The 21,336-nt window shown below is 62.1% G+C and overlaps 1 protein-coding gene across 4 annotated transcripts in view; it reads left to right on the plus strand.

Annotated features, from left to right (window-relative positions):
* SHANK3 (SH3 and multiple ankyrin repeat domains 3) overlaps nucleotides 1–21,336 on the plus strand; it is a 49,749-nt gene that overhangs the window by 18,359 nt on the left and 10,054 nt on the right. For all 4 annotated transcript variants that reach the window (XM_069581896.1, XM_069581899.1, XM_069581895.1 and 1 more), the window contains exons 14-21: nucleotides 4,063–4,138; nucleotides 4,349–4,431; nucleotides 4,797–4,921; nucleotides 5,014–5,146; nucleotides 6,039–6,119; nucleotides 13,466–13,596; nucleotides 14,207–14,291; nucleotides 18,604–20,860. In XM_069581896.1, coding sequence (XP_069437997.1) covers nucleotides 4,063–4,138; nucleotides 4,349–4,431; nucleotides 4,797–4,921; nucleotides 5,014–5,146; nucleotides 6,039–6,119; nucleotides 13,466–13,596; nucleotides 14,207–14,291; nucleotides 18,604–20,860 — 2,971 coding nt within the window. The remainder of the gene's footprint in view (nucleotides 1–4,062; nucleotides 4,139–4,348; nucleotides 4,432–4,796; nucleotides 4,922–5,013; nucleotides 5,147–6,038; nucleotides 6,120–13,465; nucleotides 13,597–14,206; nucleotides 14,292–18,603; nucleotides 20,861–21,336) is intronic.

Below are 21,336 nucleotides of genomic sequence, written 5' to 3' on the forward strand. Positions count from 1 at the left end.
CTTTCTGCACACGAGGGGCTCAGACCCAGCGTTGCCATGCTTCCTTATCCTGGGTTGAGAATTTCCCCAGGGCAGCCCACCCCGTGTGGCCTGGGCCTCTGCCCTGGGTGGAACGTGGCTGCTGATCCACTGCTGGGCGGGATTCTTTACTCTTATCCTTGGCTGTTCACCACCTTGCTCTGATGGCTCTCCTTGTGGCTAGGAGCCTGGAAGGGACATGACCCCCTCTAGTCAGCCCAGGGTGGGCAGGTGGGGTGGTGTGTTGAGGTGGAAAATGATTTCAGCAGTTTGGGCGCTGGTGCCAACTGTGGATAGGAGAGGCGGGAGGAAGCCTCCAGACCTGCCTAGGGAGGAGCCCTCTGCTCCCCCGTAGGGTGGAGAATGAAGGTTCTGGTTGGAGAGCTGTGTGGGTCCAGGGGCAGCTGGAGCTGAGTCTGAAGCTGGGGAGGAAGGGAGAGAGGTCTGGACTGAACTCAGAATTTGAGAACAGCTAACATTTCTTAGGTGCTTGGCATGTGCTCGATGCTGTGCTGGGAGCTGGGATCACAGGGGCTGGCTCTGTGCCGAGCGAGGAGCAGGTGTGTGCCTTGCTCCAGCAGGCATGTTGTGGTGTGACTGTGATGGCGTGAGCCCAGGGAGGCTCCCTGAGTTGGTTGAAGGAGTCAGAGAGGGCTTTTAAGCAGAGGGGTTGTTGGGACTGAGCCTTGGAGGGTGGCTGGGGCCCGCCAGGGGGTCAGCTGACGGGGTGAGGCAGAGCCTGTTGGCCAGAGTGTGGCGTGGCCCGCTGCATCTGCACGCGCTGGCCCCCAGCATGCTCCGAGCAGCGTCAGGATGCCTGGCGCGGTTTTTCGCTCTTTTACATCTAAGAGTTCTCCAGTCCATGCCAGCAGGCCTGGGAGGTGGAGACAGTCGTTAGTCCATCTCTGGGAGGGTGGGTTCCACAGTTCCAGGAGCAGAGTCTTGTTTGCAGTGCAGGCAGTGGGCTGCAGGGTCTGCTGTACCCGCCACACTGCACGGGCTCTGGTGTGAGTGAGCCTGAATGGGGCAGGGGCGGAGCTGGAGGCAGGGGTCCTGGGAGGTCATAGGTGTCATAGGAGGCGGAGTCTGGGGGAGGGGGTTGCTGTCCTGATTGCGCCTTTCATTTAGGATTCATTTAGGAGATGGAGCGGGGTGGGGGGGTGGGGCAGGGCTGGGCCTGGGTTCTGGAGAAGGGAGAGGTCACAGAATAGCCTGCTGAGGGGGCTGTAGGCCTCTGGGCAATGGTGCGGCCCCTGGATGAGGGCTGGGGCTCTGGCCTGTGCAATCAGAAGGTGCCAGAAGGTACTGGGTAGGTGGGAGCGTTTCATAGGTTGGCGGGGAGACAGGCCTGCCAGGCTGCCCGTTGGCGGGTGGGAATCACCTCTGTCCTCACCTGCAGGCCTGGCCCAGCTGCTCTGGACAGAGTCTCTGGTCTGGGACCCAAGGGCTGAGTTCTGCCAGAGGTGAGAGGGCAGCCCAGGAACACAAACCTGCTTCCAACAGGCCCAGATCCAAAGAAGGATCTGTTTCTGAGACTGGAGCAGGGACTTCGAGGCCAAGGAGGGGACACTGCCAACACGTGTGGGCCAGGCGACACCCGTGGTCTGCAGAGCGCGGCTCCCACGGTGCCCGTCTGGGTGGAGGGAGCAGGTGCAGGCAGGGAGGGTGAGCTGCTGGGGCAGGGCGGGGCGGCCCTGGGTCTTCTGGCGGCTGGTGTGGGGCCCCGGGCTGTGGCTCTGCTGGCCCCCCCGCCTCCTCTTTTCCTTCCAGTCCTTGGGCGACCATGCTGTGTGTTTTCATTTTAGCTGGCTTTTACGTGTCTGATTAATAAAACTGGAAAATGAATTTGTGTTATGTAATAAATATACTGTGTTTGGTCGATAAATATAAAAATAGGAGGCCAGTGATCTGCAGAGGTTCTTTTTTTGGGGGGGTGGGGGCGGTCCTTCTGCAGGCAGGCACTGTGACCGTTTCCAGAGTTGGGTCAGTGTGGAGATGCGTGCGGTGGAGGGCAGAGTGGTCTGGGCCCCCCGGAGCTGGGCGAGGCCTGGCTTCGGGGTCAGCAGGGTGGTGGAAGCAAGTGTGCTGCAGAGGGGAGAGGCTCGAGCACTTGGGAGGGAGCCCGTGAGATGAAGCTACAGGCCGCCAGAGCCGAGCGGGCCTTCACGGTGAATCGCCCCGCTCTGCGAGGAGGGCCGAGAGGGACTATTGACGTGCAGAGTCACACAAGTTAGCAGTAGGGCGCTGAAACCCAGACCAGTGCTTTTCCCGACGTCTGTGGGTGCTGAAACCCAGACCAGTGCTTTTCCCGACGTCTGTCTTCTGACGGTAACACGAGCACGTCTTCCTGTCCCGCCGCTCCTCCTTCTGTCGTTTGACTCAGCCACCCATCCTGCCGTCCAGCTGCTCATCCAGGAGCCCCCCAGCAAGCCCCTACCCTGCGCTCTCCCTCCATCCACTCATATATGCGTTTACCGTTTGACCGGGCCTGTCTGTCCCTTGTGCCATCCAGCCGTCCACCAGCCAGCCAGTCAGCTGTCTACCGCTTTGCCCGCCCAGTTAGCACTCGGAACGCATGATATGGACCACAGAAATAAACGCGGCACAGCTCCTGCCTGCAGGGAGCTCACAGTCAGTGGATGAGACTGGCCGTCAGAACCGTGGTTCCCTCTCGGCTCTCCTTCCCCACTGCTGTCTGTTACTGCTCTGCCCCAGCTGTCCAGGCTGCTTACTGTTCCTTGAAAACCCCAAGCTGGCACCCGGCATGTGACTGTGCCCTGAACACCCCCACCCCTGGATGGCCCTTTACCCACATAAAGAGATGCTCCCTTATGCCCTCTTTGCTTTGTTCAACTCTCCCTTCATGGTGAGGCCTTCACGTGACCACCTGGAGCTGCCGTGTCCCCATCTACTTACTTTTTCTCTCTGCTTGCCAGCACTCAACATGTTCTGTGTGTGCCTGGTCCTTGACTCCTCTGTCTCTTCAGCTGTACAGTTTAGACTGTACACTGCACAGCGCAGAGGCTTCTTTCTGTTCTTTGCTGTATTTGCAGAGTCTGGTGCATAGTAGGGGCTCAGGACATACTTCTTTAATGAATAAGTTAATCTTGAGAAATGCTACGCTGGTAGAGAAGCAGGGAGGAGCTGAGGGATGAAATCTGAGGTGGCGGGGCTGCAGAGCTGGAGCAGAGGTCCTGGGAAGCCGGAAGCAGGAGTGGGTGCAAGGGTACTGGGGAGTCCAGCGCGCAGGCCGCGGGAGAAGTCAGTCTGGAGCAGAGCGGTTGTGGCTAGAGGTGTGGCCTGGGACCTGCTGGCTTGCAGGACATCAGCAAGGTGGAGCTGGGGTAGCAGGTAGCTGGCCAGCTCTGCAGGGAGAGCACAATGGGGTAAAGGTCTGTGGGAGGCAGTGAGAGCAGGCAGGGGGACCCGCCCCCCAAACCCGGACCCCTCCCTGCCCACTCAGAGAAACGGTCCCGAGCAGAAGCCCCAGGAGGGTGAGCATCCCTGTGGTGAGGGACACACTGACGACACAAGGCTGCCTCCAGGCCACAGCATAAGAGTATGTCGCGTGACACCCGCGCTTGCACACACAGACCTGCACACGCACCGCCACGTGTGTGAGCACAACAGCTGCACGTGACTGCAGGTCACACAGACATGCACCTGTTTGAACACAGCGCTTGGACATGGCTCCAGGCCACTCCTGTGTGCGTGCTCACCTTCCCTGCACTGAGTTTCGGGGCTTGTCCGCTCTCCCTGTGGTTGCCCTGGCCGTGTTTGGTCTGCTCTGTGCAGCCACTCAGGAGAAGGGTGAGCCACAGCCCCTGCCCATTCTGGACCCTGGACCCTTTCCTGCATGGTCCCCTCAGCCTTCTTACCTTAGGACTGCTGGGCCCAGTACCCCAGGCTGTGGACCCCTGTCCCCATGTGGGCACAGCCAGGCCAGGGGCATGTGTGTGGGCAGAGGCTGGTGGCCCGCACAGGTGAGGGGGTTCAGGCCAGCTGGAGTGTCAGACCCCCGTCAGCTCCTCAACCTCCCCTCAGAAACCCGGGAGGACCGGACCAAGCGGCTTTTCCGCCACTACACAGTGGGCTCTTACGACAGCCTCTCCGCACACAGGTACGGAAGGGGCAGGCGGGCCGGCGCGCGACGGGGCCAGACGGGGGGAGGCCCGGGGGAAGCAGTCAGTGGGGCGGGGTGGTGCCCAGCCTGCGCGTCTGCTGCCTCCCCGGTCAGTCCAGGGACGACTCCCAGGGCGGGCGCTGCCCATGGACCCCGTCTGGGGCACCTGGGGGGTATTCTTCTCACCTCTCCATTTTCCTTCATCAGTGACTATGTCATTGACGACAAGGTGGCTGTCCTGCAGAAACGGGACCACGAAGGCTTTGGTTTTGTGCTCCGGGGGGCCAAAGGTAATGACCTGGGGGTGTCCCGCTGGCGATGCTCGCCTCCTGCCTGGCCTCTGCCCTCTTCCTCCCCCACGGCCCGCTCCCTTCCTCTCTCCCCGCCGTGACTCTCTGTTCTGGGTTTGGGATGTTGGTAGGAGGACCCAGTTCTGTTCCCTCCCTGATTTTCGGGGCCTCTGCTGAGGGTGTCTAATGGAGTAGGGGCCTTTCTGGTGGGGTGTGGGGTGGGCCTCTCAGAGGGGTGCGTTCCGGATTGCTGGGCCGGCTCTTCTTGCCCTGGGCAGCCCTGTGTGCGGCCGTCCAGCCCAGGCCGGGCACTGGAGGACTGCCCTGGCGGCGCCCGCGTTGACCGCCCCCGCCCCGCCCCGCAGCAGAGACTCCCATCGAGGAGTTCACGCCCACGCCGGCCTTCCCTGCGCTCCAATACCTCGAGTCGGTGGATGTGGAGGGCGTGGCCTGGAGGGCAGGGCTGCGCACGGGAGACTTCCTCATCGAGGTGAGGCTGGGCCCTCCCCGTGCGCCCGTGGGTGCCGGCCTCCAAGCCCGGGAGGCCTCACTGGACCCCCACCCCGGCCCCGGCCGTCGCAGGTGAACGGCGTGGACGTGGTGAAAGTCGGCCACAAGCAGGTCGTGGCTCTGATCCGCCAGGGCGGGAACCGCCTCGTCATGAAGGTGGTGTCCGTGACCAGGAAGCCGGAAGACGAGGGGGCTCGACGCAGAGGTGAGTGTCGGGTTCCCCTTCTGTCCCCTGACCTTAGACCTTTGACCCCGGGCCCACGCGCCTCTCCTCGCCGCAGCCCAGACTGCTGACCTCAGGGGCCTGAACCTAGGCGAACACCCACGTGCGTGGCCTGGGTACCCATCCCTGACGTCAGCCAGCCAGCCCTGCCCCAGCTTCTGACCCCTGACCCCAGGTTGCCCTCCTAAGATTCCTGCCCCGTCCTTCCCGGTGCCCCCCAGCCCCTGGCATGGAAGAGCCCTCCTTCCCAACGCTGCCAGCAGCTGCCTGGAGGCCGGGGTTGCCATGGCAACTGTGAGGTTGACGCTGCCGCCGCCGCCGCCGCTTATTGTCGGAGGGAAGGGGGAGGCGGCACCTGCGGGAACAGGAAAAGCGTCTTCTCCCCGCGCCGGCGCCGCCCGGGCTGTGCCGCCCGCCGCCCCTGCCCAGGCCCCGGCCTGGCTGCCCACACCCCGGCCCCCAGAGGGGCAGTGGCCTCCGGGGCCTGGGGGAGCCCTGGAGCGGCAGGAGCCCGGCTCGCGGGAAACCCCTCCCAGCCCCCACCCCATGGCTCTGGGGTCCCCCGCTCAGCCCTTGAAACTGCAGCCTGGGTCCCGGGCCGGGGCCGGCTGGCCTGTGAGCTCCCTGGGGCCCTGACCGCCTCCTGAGGCCCCAGCGGCCCTGGCCCAGCCTGACCTTCAGCCCCGCCGAGCTCCCAGCACCATGAAGAAGTTTGCATCCAGCCGCAGCCTCAACAAGATCCTGGCTCAGTGTGACTCGTCCTCCCGGGAGTACGAGGAGATCCAGGCGGTGGAGCGCAGGTGGCACCTACACCTGGCCACGCCGCGCTGCCTGCTGCTAGACAGGAGGTCCAAGGCCTCCCTCTTCTTTGCAGCCCCGCCGCCCCCTAAGAGAGCCCCCAGCACGACGCTGACCCTGCGCTCCAAGTCCATGACAGCAGAGCTTGAGGAGCTTGGTGAGCGGCGGGGCAGGTGGGGGGCAGACAGCCCGGGGTGGGGGGCCGGGTGGGGGAGCTGGCCAGACTCAGGCAGAGACAGAAGGGAGGACGGATGGACAGACGGATGTATGGATAGGTCAGAGGTAAATGTGTGGGTGCTGGAGCGGGGGGAACTGGGCTGAAGAGGGAGGCGGTGTGTGGCTGGACTGGGGGCTGAGCGGCAGGGTGACAGGGCTGGAGACGGACCTGGGGTGCCCAGGTCTGGGGTAGGGGAGCAGGGCCTGCCGCCTGTGTGCTTGCCTGCATGTGCGCGTGCTGCCCCCGGCCCCCCACGCCTCCCGTGTGACTTTGCTCCTTCATTTCATCCAAGTGAGGAGAGGGGCCCTGAGCTTTGCTCCAGGCGCTAACTGTGTGGTCTGGGCCTCCCTAACCCTCTTAGCACCTGCTTATGCATACGCTAAGCAGGGTAGTTACAGTGAGCTGCTGACCTCACAGGGCCGTGGGAACATTGCTGGTACAGTGATGGACCAGGCCCTCGAGTGGCTGGAGGCAAAGAAGAGTGTGTTGGGGCTTTGATGGGCGTGTGGGGGCCACAGTCCCAGGATGGCCAGCAGTAGCCTCATCATTGGCGTGTTCAGATCTACATGACCACGTCCTGACCTATGGACAGTTAATGGTGGTCATGCCCTAACTTGTATGACCGTGAATGTCTTCACCATGGCATGTTGTAACATACATAACTGCTAACATGCTCCATCCCTCTATAATCTGGACTCAGTCCTAGTCTGGTTCCAGCCATAGGAGGACCCTGACTCTGGTCCTAAGATGAGCTGTGACCCAGTGCTGGGCGCAGGAAGGGCCTTGATCATGGTTCTAGACTGAGCCCCAGCCCTGGTCTCAGGCTTGGTTCTGCCCCAGCCGTAGAAAGAGCCCTTACCTGTCCCCTAAAATTATTTCCCACTTTCCTCATGGACTGACCCCTGACCCAGTCCTTTGCTGAGCCACCCCCTTCCGAGCAGGTGCTCTTGACTGCAGTTTGGTTCAGTGGAGAGGACAGCCACCAAGACAGATTGAGCTGACGTGGCCAGGACCGTCTTCCCCATAAATATTCTGAATAGAGAAAACTTTAAAAAATACACAGCCAACTCAAAATGAAGGGAGAGGAATTTCCCAGTTCTCAAAAATGAAGAGAGAAATCAGAGCCAAGAGTGTGAGAGGAAGCTGATGCTTCCATAATCCATGAGGTCCTGGGACAGATACAGATCCTGAGGGCAAGGGATCAGGGCTCTGATGCCGCTACAAAGCCCGAGAGATGTGGAGAAGCTAAAGCCAAGCCCCAAACTGGACTTAGCCTCAGAAGAGCTAGGGATCATAGAAAAATGTGAGAGAGACAAGTCACGGTGTTTAAACACCAAGTTTGACAGAACTCATAAGGCAAGAACAGGACAGTGAGAAAAATAAGCAGATTTTGAGGGGATTCCTAAAGAACTGTTACTGAAACAAAGTTTAGCCACTGAGATTTAAAAAATCCATGCCTGGGGAACAGTATACTGACCTACCCGAAGGAAGGAACTATGAATTGAATGATAAATCTGAGATTGCCCAAAATTCAGCACAGAAAGGTAAGGAGATGGGAATCATCAAAGAGCAGGGAAGGGACATGGGGGACAACCCGGCAGCCTGAATAAGGTCCCGGAGGGAAGGGCAGCAAAATTGAGGAAGAGGCACTATTCGGAGAGTAGATGACTGAGAGCTTTCTGAGATCGAACAAGGACATGAGAACCCAGTTTGCAGGAGCCTAAGTCTGAAGCAGTGAAGTGGAAACAGAGCTGCCTCTGGTAGTAAGAGTTCACAGCACCACAGATGAGAGGGAGAATCTTAACTGCCAGAGCACGATGGCTTGGAGAGGAACAGGGGTCAGGCTGACAGCAGAGGCATCGTCAGCAGCAGCAGGTTCTGGAAGACGATGGACAGTAACTTCAAAGTCTAGAGTCAGAATGCTTTTCCACCTGGAATTCTGTGTCCAGTAAACTCCTCAGTCAAGAGTAAGGGAGAGAGGTAGGTGGAGTCTGGGCCCCAGGGTCACAGGGGTCTGAGACTAGTCACAGGGAGCATCACACTGATTGAGGCTCCAAACGGATCGATAGACCGATGCCAGTCAGCAGTGGATGTCGCTAGACCCCACACTAGGCTCTGCTGGGTGGTTCCCAGAAGTCTCCTGCCAGAGGCCCTGTTCAGCTGCACGTTCAGAAGGGATCCTTCCCGCTTTGCACAAAGAGGTGCTTGGACAGCCTGCCATCCAGGGACTCAGGCACTCTGGCCTGCAGAAACAGAACTGCCTTTTGCTTTCTGGGTTGCCTCCATCTGCAGAGACCAGTGCGTGGGAGAAGAGCCTCCTTCCTCTCTGGTCTGGATGTTTCCTCTGCTGCCTTCTGACAGGGCTGCTCCGCAGACCCGTCTTCCAGAGGGAAGGGACCCACTCTTGCGGTCTGAGGTCAGATCCTTCCACCAGCTTTTCCTGAACAGAGTGTGGGGAAGGGGAAGGGACAGCTTCGCGCAGAGCCTCCGTGCACACTGCTGAGTGAGGGGTCGCAGTCTTAGCTGAACTGGACCCAAGCTCTTCCTGTGGCCCTGTTGTGAGAAGGGCCTGGGTGGCCAGGAGCACAGGAAGACCACTCCTGCCCCCAGAGACAGTTGTTCTGGGGAGCCAGCCCACTTGCTGACCTTCTCCTGACACATATGGTTTGAGAAAGCCAGGCTGGCATCAGGGTCTTCTCAGGTGCCTAAGCAATCATCCCATGATTCACTGTGCCTTTAAAAGGTAGAAATAAGACCCATGGGTTCCTTGCCAGCATAAACACATCACGTTTGTGTCATAACATCAAGGGCGGATAGGGCCCTTAGGTGACCTGCAGTCTATCGAGACGAGGACCTGAACATGTGGGAAAAAATGAAAAGATGAGGCCACAGAAGCAGCAGGGGGCCAGGGTGGGGCTCAGGCCAGGTGGCGCCTTGCTGCTCAGAGGGTCCTCGGGAGGAAGAGGAAGGGGGGTGTGTCCTAGGGGTGGTGTCCCAGCAGAGGGGGCTGAGGAGGCTGGCGGCAGTTGGGCTAAGAGGAAGGGGGTGGGTAGGGACTCTCCTGTGAGAAGAAGCGAGCAGGGGGAGGTGGGGGCCGGGCAGGACCTCTCAGTCACCGCGTGCTCAGCGCGTAGCTCCGGCCACGGGCATCCTGGGGCAGTAGAGGCCAGAGGGGCCCCGAGGGGCCAGGGCACCTCCGGTTCATCCTCTTTCTCATAAGAAGCCTGGAACTGCTGGGCTCCTTTCTCTTTCGGGATGAGACTGTCAGGGCAGCTGCCGTGCCGGGGGTGCTTCCTGACTGGCCATGGTCCGGCAGGCACACTGACCTGCCTGTTTTGGAAACATACTTCAGCAATGCTCATGGGCGACCCTTGCACCACTGATGGTCTCTGAAGTGGGCTTCTGTGAGGCTCGGCCTCTTCTCTGCGCAAACGTCTGCTCCAGCCCAGCGCGACTGAGCCGTGCGTCCACGTGCGCACGCCTGCGTGTGTGTGGATGTGCACGAGCGTGTGTGAGCGTGTGTGCATGCGCACGGCACTGTCCCTGCTTGTGTTCCCACCTTGAGTTTCCTGTGCCAGCGCGGCATTGGGGGGGAAGTGCCACTCACACCTGACGGGGGTACAGCCTCGGGCGGGGGAGGAGGGTGGCAGTCGGGGGTGGAGCCCGGGTGCCGAGGGACAAAGTCTGCCTCTCACCCCATTTACTCTGTTTCTTGATTCCAAGCCTCCATTCGGAGAAGAAAAGGGGGTGAGTCATCTGCTGTGCCCCAGACCCAGCTTTGCCTGACCCCTGGTGAGGGAAGGTGTGTCGAGTCAGGGGGTCTGGAGGCCTGTGCTGTACCCTCCTGTTTAGGGGCACAGTAGAAAGACCTGGGAAGGGTCAGATGGGCTGGGCTGGGCTGGTGAGTGTAGCCACAGGCCCTGGGGGCTCGGGCGGGCTGGGCGGCGGTGTGAGGGCGTGGGAGTCTGAGATAGGGCTAGAAGAGCCCCCCAGGGGAAGCCACAGGCTGTGCCAGGCCTGGAGCGGAGGAGGGGCTCCAGGGGGGCCAGCTGAGGAGCTCTCTGGGGCACAGAGTGGCTGGGCCGGTGGGGGCGGGGGCCTGGGTTCTTTTCTGGGACTCCTGTGGCTGGTGCGTGGGTTCTGTTTCTGCCCTGGCCTGTTGTGGGGTTCAGGCGAGTGCTGACATCCTTTCAGGGCAGGGATCTGGGCCCCGCGGCTGGGTGGCCTGCAGCACCCCGTTCTTCCCGTCAGGCTGCCCCCCCCATCCTTTGAGCTTCCTTCCTGCACACCCATGCGTCTGGCCTGGCTGCCCCGGGCACAGCATCCATGGGCGGAGAGAGGCTGGGCCTGGGTGCTGAGTTCCCGCGTCTGCCGGCCCCACCTGTCAGGCGGCCGTGGGCCTGTCTGCTGCGCGGCCGTGCACGCCGGATGGGAGCCTGCGAGGGCTTGGCTGTGTGTGTCCCGACTCGTTTGTGCCTGGTCCCCCCCATTCCTGGGTCTGCTGGGCGTTCCCTGTGCTTGGGGCACACTCCTGCCTCAGCCCAGGTTCCCCGTGTGACCAGCGAGCTTGCCTCTGAACTTTCCCAGTCCTTGCCCAGTCCCAGGTGAAATGCTTTCCTCAGGGTCTTTTCAGGTAGAAAGCAGATGACTTGGTCTCCTCTGGGGACACTTTTCTTCGCACCTTTGAGGCAGATGCTCTGCTGGGAATGCTTTGGTTCTGCCCTCAGCTCATTAGCGGGGCTCCCAGGGTGCTCTGCGGCGGCCCGTGTGCTGCTTCCGGTTGTAGGGGACGTGGTGGCAATTCGTCGCCCCTGAAGGCCCCTCATCCCCTCTCGTTTTCTGGTCCAGAGAGATGCGTCCCCAGCTGCGTCCCTGCCGTGTCTGGTCCCCACACCCGGTGTGGCTGCGGGCAGTGGGACTGAGCAGTTCCAGGGCCCCAGGCCTGCTTCCTGATGGCCTTCGTTTCTTCTTTCTTTAAGACTCTAAAGTAATTTACTGAAGAATATATTTTTTTCTCGTTTTGTTGGGGATTGTGGTCAACCTCACCAGCTTGTAGTTTGCAGAATTCTTGGTTCTTTTCCTTTTGAAAATAAGTCTTGTCTGGCCTCAGGCCCCCTTGCTGGTGGCCAGCGGTGATTCTGCTTTGCTAACTTGCTTTGTGTCTCTGGAACTGAGTTCTTCTGGACCTAGAGATGCAGCCCGTAGATCCCAGCTCAGGTGAGCCTGCGCCCTGTGTGGCACATGGAAGCATCTTCTCTCTGGTCATGTCGTTCTGCCTGCGGTTTCTGGATAATCTGGTTGTGAAGTCTGGTCTCTTATTGGCTCTGTGATTTGGGGCAGCTCCTCTCCCCAGAGCTTCAGATTCTTGCTGGTGAAGTGGAGACAGTAGCTGTATCCTCTGCCTGTGGCTGCTGCAGGATGAGAGGAATCATGTACTCTCTTCTCATGCTGGAAGTCACCAAGTGAAAAGTGAAAGTAAAAGTTGTTCAGTCATGTCCAACTCTTTGCGACCCATGGACTATACAGTCCATGGGATTCTCCAGGCCAGAATACTGGAGTGGGTAGCCGTTCGCTTGTCCAGAGGATCTTCCCAACCCAGGGATCGAACCCAGGTCTCCCACATTGCAGCTGGATTCTTTACCAGCTGAGCCACAAGTGACTTAGCAAATGGTGGTGATGGGGATTCAGCTTCCAAAGGGAAATCACTCATCTCATTCTAGAAGCAAAAGGAAGGCCCCTCTGATCCCCACTGCCCCTGGGGTTGCTGAGAGCTGTGCACAGGCCAAGTGGCCTGGTCTGTAGATAAAAGTGTGTTTTGCTGGTGACTCCAGCATTTGTTGAACTGCCGTGTATTTGGGGCCTAGGTTGGATGCTCAGGACATGCAGGCACGGATGGCTGTTTGCTCTCTTCTCCCCATGGGCTGTCTGGGGAGGTGAGGTGCAGAGACAAGAAGGGTTGTAGGAAGTGTGTCCTTAGTGCTTGCCTTGAGCCAGACACAGCTGCAGCCCTTTGGCCGAGTGTGCTGATTCTCACAGCAGACGCTGAAGCGGGCACCTTTTTATGTCTGTTTTATCAGATCAGGAAATCAAGTCACAAAGAGACTAGGTCAGGACAGTCAGTATACAGGATGGAGCTGGACATCTCCGCGGAGTTTATTTCCGCCCCTGTGGCAGTTGCTGAGCGGTGCTGGGAGGAGGTGTCGTGGCTGACCACCACGCTCCTGCTGGGGCACTGCGGGCATCAGGGGACTAGGCGTAACCAGATGTGTGCTCCTGTATGGGGCGTGGGGCTCGGGGGGTTTGGTGGCTGAGTGACAGGTGGGTTGCAGTGGGGCTACGGACAGCCAGGCCAGGGGGCAGCCGGGCAGACAGTGGGGCTGCCTTCCCGTCTGCTGTGTCCCGCGTGCTGGCCCTAAGTGGACCCTCTCCTGTCATCCAGACACACTTGTTTAACAGAATCTCCAAGTCATGTTGTTCATCAAAACTACTGCTTTCCAAAATATTAAATAGCTATAAGAGACACGAGCAAGCAAAGGTTTTCTTTCAGAACAGATTTGAAAAGAATCCTCCCGAGGGCATCTGGTTTAGGCCTCAGCCCCAGGCTAGCCCTTCTCCCTCCTAGCTTCTGGGGCAGCTTTCTGAGGGGCTGCTGGGAGCCCCTCAGCATTGCCTCTCCCAGTAGCCTCTTCTTAGCACCTCCCACCCTTTTCCAGCCGTAGGTTCTGGGGCCTCCTTATCTGCTACAGCTCTGCTTCAGGTCTCTAGCCTGGGGCAGTGAACCACTCCCTACCCCCACCCTGGCTTTGGTTTATGCATATTCTTTATGGACGCTGGCTATGCACCAGGGTCTGTTCTGGAGCTGCTGCCTGCCTCGGTGCAGTGAGGGTACAGACGGGAACAACGAAAGGGCAGCGGGAAACTGGGAAGCTCAGGAAGTCTCTGCCCCTGAACAGTCTTGCCCCTGCCGTGGGTCTCCTCCTCATGGCCAGCCAGGCTTTCCTGGAGCCGTGTTCATGGGGCCACCTGGAGCCTCCCTGAGGGGAGAGGCCAGGCTGGAGTGGGGGCTGGTTCTGGCATGTGCGGGGCTTGGGTGGGACCTGAGTCTCAAGCCTCCTGTCTCGGATCAGGAACGCATGCCTTGGGGAGTGAGGGCTGGGCCGGGCTGGACGGCCTCTGTCAGCAGCCCCGGGAGGACCAGCTTTGCGGGAGGCTGGGTCTGGGGCTGCACGGGGCTGTCGCAGGCTCAGGGGCCCTGTGGCTGAGGCGGCACCTCTCTGGCTGTGCAGAGAGGCCGGACGAGATCCTGGCGGCTGCCGCGGAGCCGGCACTGAGGCCCGACATCGCGGACGCGGACTCAAGGGCGGCCACCGTCAAGCAGCGGCCCACCAGCCGGAGGATCACCCCCGCTGAGATCAGCGTGAGCCTGCCTGGCAGCAGGGGGCAGGGGCGTGGGCGGGCACGGGGCCTGCATCCCCTCCCCACCGCTTGTGCATGTGGAGCGTGAGGGTCCCTCATTTGGACTCCACTCTTCAGGGGTGGGGGTGAAGGACCCCAAAGCCTCTTCCGAAGACACTGGGGGCCATCTGAGCCCCCAGAACAGCCACAGTTCAACGCGTGCTGAGTGCTCACTCGATGCCTCCTGCCTTTGGCAGGCTCTGTGCCCCCTGGAGCAAAGACCCGAGCCCAGCTGAGGTCACAGCATGGTGTGCCTCTGTTCCCCACCGCCCACTTCTGGGCTGTTGCCCCCCGCCCCGCCAGCCTCACCGAGGCCCCCTGCCTGCCTGCTCTGTCCCCGTCTGGAAGAACCCTGCCCAGGGCTGCCTGGGTCCCACAGCTCTGCCCCTGCTCCTTGGAGGCAGGGCCTGGGTCTGGCTTCTGTCAGCCACTGTGGGTACCAGGGCTGCTGGAATTAGCACATGGAGGGTCTGATCTCAGGCTTAGGAGGAGGATGGGTGGGGCTGGATGGGGAAGTAGGGGCCCTGGTGCTCTGGAGCCTCCACACACCCCTGCCCCTCCAACTCTCACAGTCACTGTTTGAGCGCCAGGGCCTCCCAGGCCCGGAGAAGCTGCCAGGCTCCCTGCGGAAGGGGATTCCACGGACCAAGTCTGTAGGTACGGCTGGGCTGGGGGCTGCATGGGGCTGGAGGACTGGGTTGGGGGTGGAGTGGGTGCCGGGCTGGAGGCCCCTGTCTCTCCCCACCCTTCAACTGAGGTCGGTGGTTTCTCTCCGAGTCCTGCCCCTCCCTGGCGGCAGCCCAGGAATCTCATTTGTTTGTGGATGCATATGGGGGCGAGGGGATGTCAGTCTTTCACCCAAGAGATACTTAGCTGAAAGATCCCCCTGAGGCTTCTCCCTGTCCCTCCCCGCCGGCGGGCACCCCGGTCCTGCCCTCTCACAGATGCCGGCGTCCCCGCCCCTGGCTCTCCCGTGCCCTGCCTGGCTGTGCCCTGCAGCCCAGCACGCCACACTTCTACACTTCTGATGCTAACGCTGCTCTGCCCTTGAACCTGCCCCCTCCCCTCTCCAGCACTCCAGCTGCGTCTCTGCGCCCCTCCTCTCCTTCACAGGCAGTTTTCTGCAGAAGTCCCCCTACTTGCTGTCTCCCCACCTGCCTCTTGGCCTGGGGCAGGCCAGCTTTGTCCATATTTAAAACTGAACTTGTTCCCACCAGGGGATTCCTCCCAGGGGACACACTTGACTTTCCTGCTCCCTCCTCCTTGAAGCTTTCCCCTCTAGGACTTCGAGGACAGTTGCCATTTCCCCCTCGGTTCTCAGTCTCCATCTCTCCCCTGCGGGACGTGGATCTTTCTCGAGGCTGTGTCAGCCTCTTTGCCTTCGGCACCTAAACCCGTGGGTCCTCATTTCCCATCACCCTTGGCCACCTCCTCTCCTGACCCCGGGCTGGATCATCTAAGAAGCCCTCCCTACCATCCCTCCCTCTCGGCATCTGGGCCCCCTAACCTCCCCACCGGTCCGTCCGTCCACCCACAGACACGTCCAGTTTTCTGTCCATCTGTTCACCCGCTGACCTTTCTGCCTGTCCATGCCTTTATTCCTGTGTGCCCGATGCCCAGCAGAGGAAATGCCTCATCAGTGCTTGCTCCAGCATGTGCTTACATGCGCGGTCCATTTAACACTTACAGTAGCTTTCCTGAGATAACACCATCAGCACCTCTGGATTGCAGATGAGGAAACTGAGGCAAAGGGGAAGAATGACCTGGCCCAGGTCACACAGCTGCCTTGCCTGCCTTCTGTTCACTCATCTGGCCAATCAGCTGCAGACTGATTGCAAACCCAATCCCTTATTCACCCCAAGGCCCTGCTGATTAGTACACGCTCTGTGCTGATTCTGGGCAGGGCCTGGGGACTCGGCTGGGGGAGGGGACCTGTCTGCAGACAGCTCAGCTCAGCAGTTGCATGGTGGGTATGCGGGCATATCTGCTGGGGGGACCAGCCATGCTTGGGTGACAGGAAGGCTGGGGAGTGTGTGTGGGGGCTCAGACATGCAGGACACCTGGGGGTTTCCGGGAGATGATGGGGTGAGTTGCTGACAGCAGTGGTCCTTCAGAGACTGCTACGGTCATTTCTCTAGGTGGAAGGCTGGGGAAGGGGGCACAGGTGACTGCAGCTATTTTGGAGCCAAGAAGCACGTCCCCCTCACCTCCCTGGCCTAAGCCCTGGGCATTCTTATTTCCTCCTTATGCGCTGGCTGCCCCACCAAATTAGGAGTGGTGTGCTTCCTCACACACCTTGCAGCCCTACCTGGCCAGGCCTCACTGTCCTGTGCCTCAGTCTCTGAAGCCCCAGCTTGGGTCTCCCTGCGACCGCCTGCCCCAGCTTCACCCTCTGTTTACCCTCTAGTCCGCCTCTCTCACCAGAGGGGCCTTTCTGCAGCTCAGAGGTCACCCTGCATCCCTGGAGTTGCTCCTCTGTGGGCTCTGCGGGGCCGCGGGGCCCTGGGCCATCCTCTGCTGCTTCATCTGGGGATGTTTGTCTCTGTCCCCTTCTGACTTGGCTCCACACGCACTGCTAGCCACCCGCCGCCACTCTCTCTGGATGGCCTGTCCCTCAGCCCCGCCCAGTCCCAGCACTGACCCCCGCGGGTCCAGGCCTAAGCGCCTGTCCTCAGGCTGTGAGCCGCTCAGGGGAGGTTGCCAGTGTTTCCCTTCCCGGACACTCCTGGGCTCTGTCCACAGGGAGCGTGCCTTTCGTCCTCCATGCCCTAGCCTGCCACCTGTCAGTCACTTGAATGCTGATCGAGGTGTCAAGACTCTGGGGCTCCTCACCCCTTGTCCTGTCTGTGTGACCCTTGCCACACATCTCAGTCCTTGAAATGCTGGGACCTGACCCGTAAACATGAGGACCATCTAGTACCTACCTCCTAAGGCCACCCTGAGGTTCACCCAGCGGGCTGCAGTCACATGCTGATAGTAGCTGTAGGTCCCGCATCTTGAGGCTGGTGCATAGAAAGTGCTGGAGAAATGCCCTCGGTTATTTTTTGGGCAGAGGGCCCCACCTGCTCTGCATCAGAACAGAGTCCCATTTTCACCCCAAGGCAAGTGGCTTGTCTTCACCCTGCCTTGGAGCGCGGTGTGCCAAGCCTCCTGCATCCTCCAGGAGCACGAGCTTGTCCCGCGTGGTTCCAGCTCGCGCACAAGCTGGTGGGTGTTGAGCTGCGTTTATATGCCGCGCAGGAAATGTGGCGGGGAGGAGACCCAGGCCAAACCTGGCCCAGAATCTGTGTCCAGCAGTGGGGGTGGAAGGCAGACCTAAAAATGATGATGCCGATGACGACCATAGCTGCCTTCCTCGGGTGCTTCTGGGTGCTCAGCCCTGTGCTAAAAGCTTGAAACGGCTCCACGTCACACTTCCGTGGGAGGGGACAGGGCTCCGGAGGTGAGGACACTGAGGTGTCAGGAGGTGAAGAGACATCCGACAGTAACTGGCAGGAGTGGGATTCAAGTCTTATCGCACCAGAGGCCCCCAGCCCCACCACGGGCCCCGGGCTGTGCTGCTCCGCAGACACAGGCGGGCAGCGCTGTGTGGGTAGACTGGTAGCGCCATGGCGGCAGAGGGGGCGGTGGGTGGGGACAGGCGGTCCGCATGGGAACGCGGCCGAGCCCTGAGCCAGGCCAGGTGTAGATCCGCAGGCAGTCTTCCCAGAGCCCTGTGCGTCGGCTCTAAGGAGCCCTCGTCTGCTCTCCTTGGCCTGGGCTGTTTGTCGCCTGCGGCCTAACGGAGCGCGCCTGTGGCCCAGCTGTCCACACTGCACCCGGGAGGCCCCGCCAGGTTCTAGCGAGGCGGCAGGACAGGGGCAGCCCTGCGTGCTCCAGCCCTGCTCTTGCACAGACCCTAATGACACCAGAGTGAGGCAGGAGGTAGGGTTCATTTTAACTCTGTGCTGTCCACGAGAGAACTGGGGCATCGAGGGGCTCAGGGCCTGGCGTAGGCTTACACAGCCAGTCAGGAGCCAGGCTGAAACGCGGGTCACGTGCTCAGCCTGCCATCCCTCCTCTGCCCAGCCTTCCTGAATTTCTGCCACTAGGGCTACGGCAGTTCATGGGGTCACAGAGAGCTAGACACGACGTAGTGACTGGGCAACAACAAGGGCTATGGCATGACCTCCTGGCAGCCTCCCCCAGCCCAGTGCCCATCAGTTGCTAGGATGGAGCCTCTCTGGACCTGTCTCTTCCCAGAGCACCACTCACCCGGGCCTCAGCTCTCTCTTCCTGGCCACAGTCCTGCTGCCCCCTTGCCTACAGTGAATCACTCCTGCTTGGGAGAGTTCCCCCTTATATCTGACCGTCTCCCTTCCTTCAACCCCGGTTGCCACCAGGGCCTCCCAGTGACACCTGCTTATTCCGCTGCTGGTGGCTCACGAGGAGGCCTTGCTCAATCTTGGGCGCTAAGGCTGCTCCAACCACCCTCCGCCCTTCTCCACAGTTCCGTCCCCACTGCTGGGGTGGGGGGGGGGGGGCTGCTGTCTTTGGGCCTCTCCATGGGTCAGGGTTGCAGTCTTCTCTCAGAGCCTCTGCTGCTGGGCCCTCCTCTCCCCTGTATTTGAACCCATCCCTCTCGCCATTCCTCAGGAGCCCTACCAACCTGACGCCTGGCTTGAGGTGCAGAGCCTGGCATTCCGGGACCAGTCCAGCCTGAGGACCTTGCTCAGACTCCCGTGCCCTGGGCTCTCCACGTCTCCCCGTGTCTCCCTCTGCTCTGTAACCCTAGTGCCCTCACCCACCCTGACTCCAGCCTCTGGCGGGCAGGCCAGCAGCTCTAGCAGATTTGGAAGATGCCTTTGCGCCTGGGACCTGGGCTGCCCCCGGGGGTTGGGGGAGGGCAGGCGCCCGGGTCCAGAGGGGCCTCCTCGCAGGCCCTGGCCCTCAGTGCCAGGGCTGGGCTCACCAGAGCCTCTGTCTGCAGGGGAGGACGAGAAGCTGGCGTCCCTGCTGGAGGGGCGCTTCCCGAGGAGCACGTCGATGCAGGACACTGTGCGCGAGGGCCGTGGCATCCCGCCCCCTCCGCAGACCGCGCCGCCGCCCCCTCCCGCCCCCTACTACTTCGACTCTGGGCCGCCCCCCACCTTCTCTCCACCGCCGCCGCCTCCGGGCCGCGCCTACGACACCGTGCGCTCCAGCTTCAAACCCGGCCTGGAGGCGCGCCTGGGCGCGGGCGCCCCGGGCCTGTATGACTCCGGCGCGGGCCTGGGCCCGCTGCCTTACCCGGAGCGGCAGAAGCGCGCGCGCTCCATGATCATCCTCCAGGACTCGGCGCCCGAGGCGGCCGACGCCGCTCGGCCCCCGCCAGCGGCCACCCCACCGGAGCGACCCAAGCGGCGGCCCCGGCCGCCGGGCCCCGACAGCCCCTACGCCAACCTGGGCGCCTTCAGCGCCAGCCTCTTCGCGCCGTCCAAACCTCAGCGCCGCAAGAGCCCGCTGGTGAAGCAGCTGCAGGTGGAGGACGCGCAGGAGCGCGCGGCCTTGGCCGTGGGCAGCCCCGGCCCGGTCGTCGGCAGCTTCGCCAGGGAGCCCTCCCCGACGCACCGCGGGCCTCGGCCCGGCGGCCTCGACTACGGCCCCGGAGACGGCCCCGGGCTGGCGTTTGGGGGCCCGGCCCCGAGCAAGGACCGGCGGCTGGAGGAGCGGCGGCGCTCCAGCGTTTTCCTGTCCGTGGGCGCCATCGAGGGCAGCCCTCCGAGCGCGGACATGCCGTCCCTGCAGCCCTCGCGCTCCATCGACGAGCGCCTTCTGGGAACTGGCGCCACCACCACCGGCCGCGACCTGCTGCTGCCCTCCCCAGTCTCTGCTCTGAAGCCATTGGTCAGCGGCCCGAGCCTTGGGCCTTCCGGCTCCACTTTCATCCACCCGCTCACCGGGAAACCCCTGGACCCCAGCTCGCCCTTGGCCCTGGCCCTGGCGGCTCGCGAGCGGGCTCTGGCTTCCCAGGTGCCCTCCCGGTCCCCTACACCTGTGCACAGTCCCGACACCGACCGGCCCGGGCCCTTGTTTGTGGATGTGCAGGCCCGGGACTCGGAGCGAGGGCCTCTGGCCTCGCCAGCCTTCTCCCCCAGGAGCCCAGCCTGGGTTCCCGTGCCTGCGCGGAGGGAGCCCGAGAAGGCGCCCCGGGAGGAGCGCAAGTCTCCGGAGGATAAGAAGTCCATGATCCTCAGCGTCCTGGACACGTCCCTGCAGCGGCCCGCTGGCCTCATCGTCGTGCACGCCACCAGCAATGGGCACGAGCCCAGTGGGCTGGGGGCCGAAGAGCAGCGCCCTGGCACCCCGGAGCTGGCCCCGGCCCCCACTCAGTCAGCTGTGGTCGCAGAGCCCCTGCCGAGCCCCCGGGCCCAGCCCCCCGGCAGTGCCCCCGCCGACTCCGGGCCTGGCCAGGGCAGCTCCGAGGAGGAGCCGGAGCTGGTATTCGCTGTGAACCTGCCGCCAGCCCAGCTGTCCTCCAGCGATGAGGAGACCAGAGAGGAGCTGGCGCGCATCGGGCTTGTGCCGCCTCCCGAAGAGTTTGCCAACGGGGTCCTGCTGGCCACGCCACTCGCCGGCCCCGGCCCCTCACCCACCACGGTGCCAGGCCCGGCCTCAGGGAAGCCGAGCAGCGAGCCGCCGCCCGCGCCGGAGTCCGCAGCAGATTCAGGGGTGGAGGAGGCCGACACGCGCAGCTCCAGCGACCCCCACCTGGAGACCACAAGCACCATCTCCACCGTGTCCAGCATGTCCACCCTGAGCTCAGAGAGCGGGGAACTCACGGACACCCACACCTCCTTCGCTGACGGACATACTTTTCTACTCGAGAAGCCACCAGTGCCTCCCAAGCCCAAGCTCAAGTCCCCGCTGGGGAAGGGGCCGGTGACCTTCAGGGACCCGCTGCTGAAGCAGTCCTCCGACAGTGAGCTCATGGCCCAGCAGCACCACGCCGCCACCGCCGGGCTGGCCTCTGCTGCCGGGCCTGCTCGCCCTCGCTACCTCTTCCAGAGAAGGTCCAAGCTGTGGGGGGACCCCGTCGAGAGCCGGGGGCTCCCTGGGCCTGAAGACGACAAGCCGACTGTGATCACCGAGCTCAGCTCCCGCCTGCAGCAGCTGAACAAAGACACCCGCTCCCTGGGGGAGGAGCCGGCCGGCGGCCTGGGCGGCCTGCTGGACCCTGCCAAGAAGTCTCCCATCGCGGCAGCTCGGTGAGCAGGGCAGTGGGGAGGGTCGGGTCCTGTCCGCCCCGCCCCGGGCTCCTCCTGTCCTTCCGTGGCTCCGCCCCTCGCCGCCCACCCCGTCCCCTCTGTCACCTGTCCATGCCACCCCACCCTGCGCTCTCCTGTCCAAGCCTCTCTCCTTTACCTGGCCTCGTCTGTCTGAGACCCAAGGCTCTTTCAGGGGCCTGAGATGTCAGAGGCGTTCTTCTCTGCATCCCTGTTGGTGCTGGCGGTGAAGGCTGGGCGTGAGCACCTCCACACTGAGGCTCTGTGCCCCTGGGGATCCCCGAGGACTCTTTCTCTCTCTCTCTCTCGACCATAGGTGCCTCTACCATTAAGGGTCCTTCTGTGGTCCACTCTAAAGTTGCTGCTGCCCCCCACCCCCAACTGTTGGACTTCTCGGTGCCCTGTGCAAACCGCTACCCACCGCCCCATCCTCTTTGTGGGTGTGGCTGTCCCATGCG

Source organism: Ovis canadensis, chromosome 3 (genome assembly GCF_042477335.2).
Source record: "Ovis canadensis isolate MfBH-ARS-UI-01 breed Bighorn chromosome 3, ARS-UI_OviCan_v2, whole genome shotgun sequence".
NCBI lineage: Eukaryota > Metazoa > Chordata > Mammalia > Artiodactyla > Bovidae > Ovis > Ovis canadensis.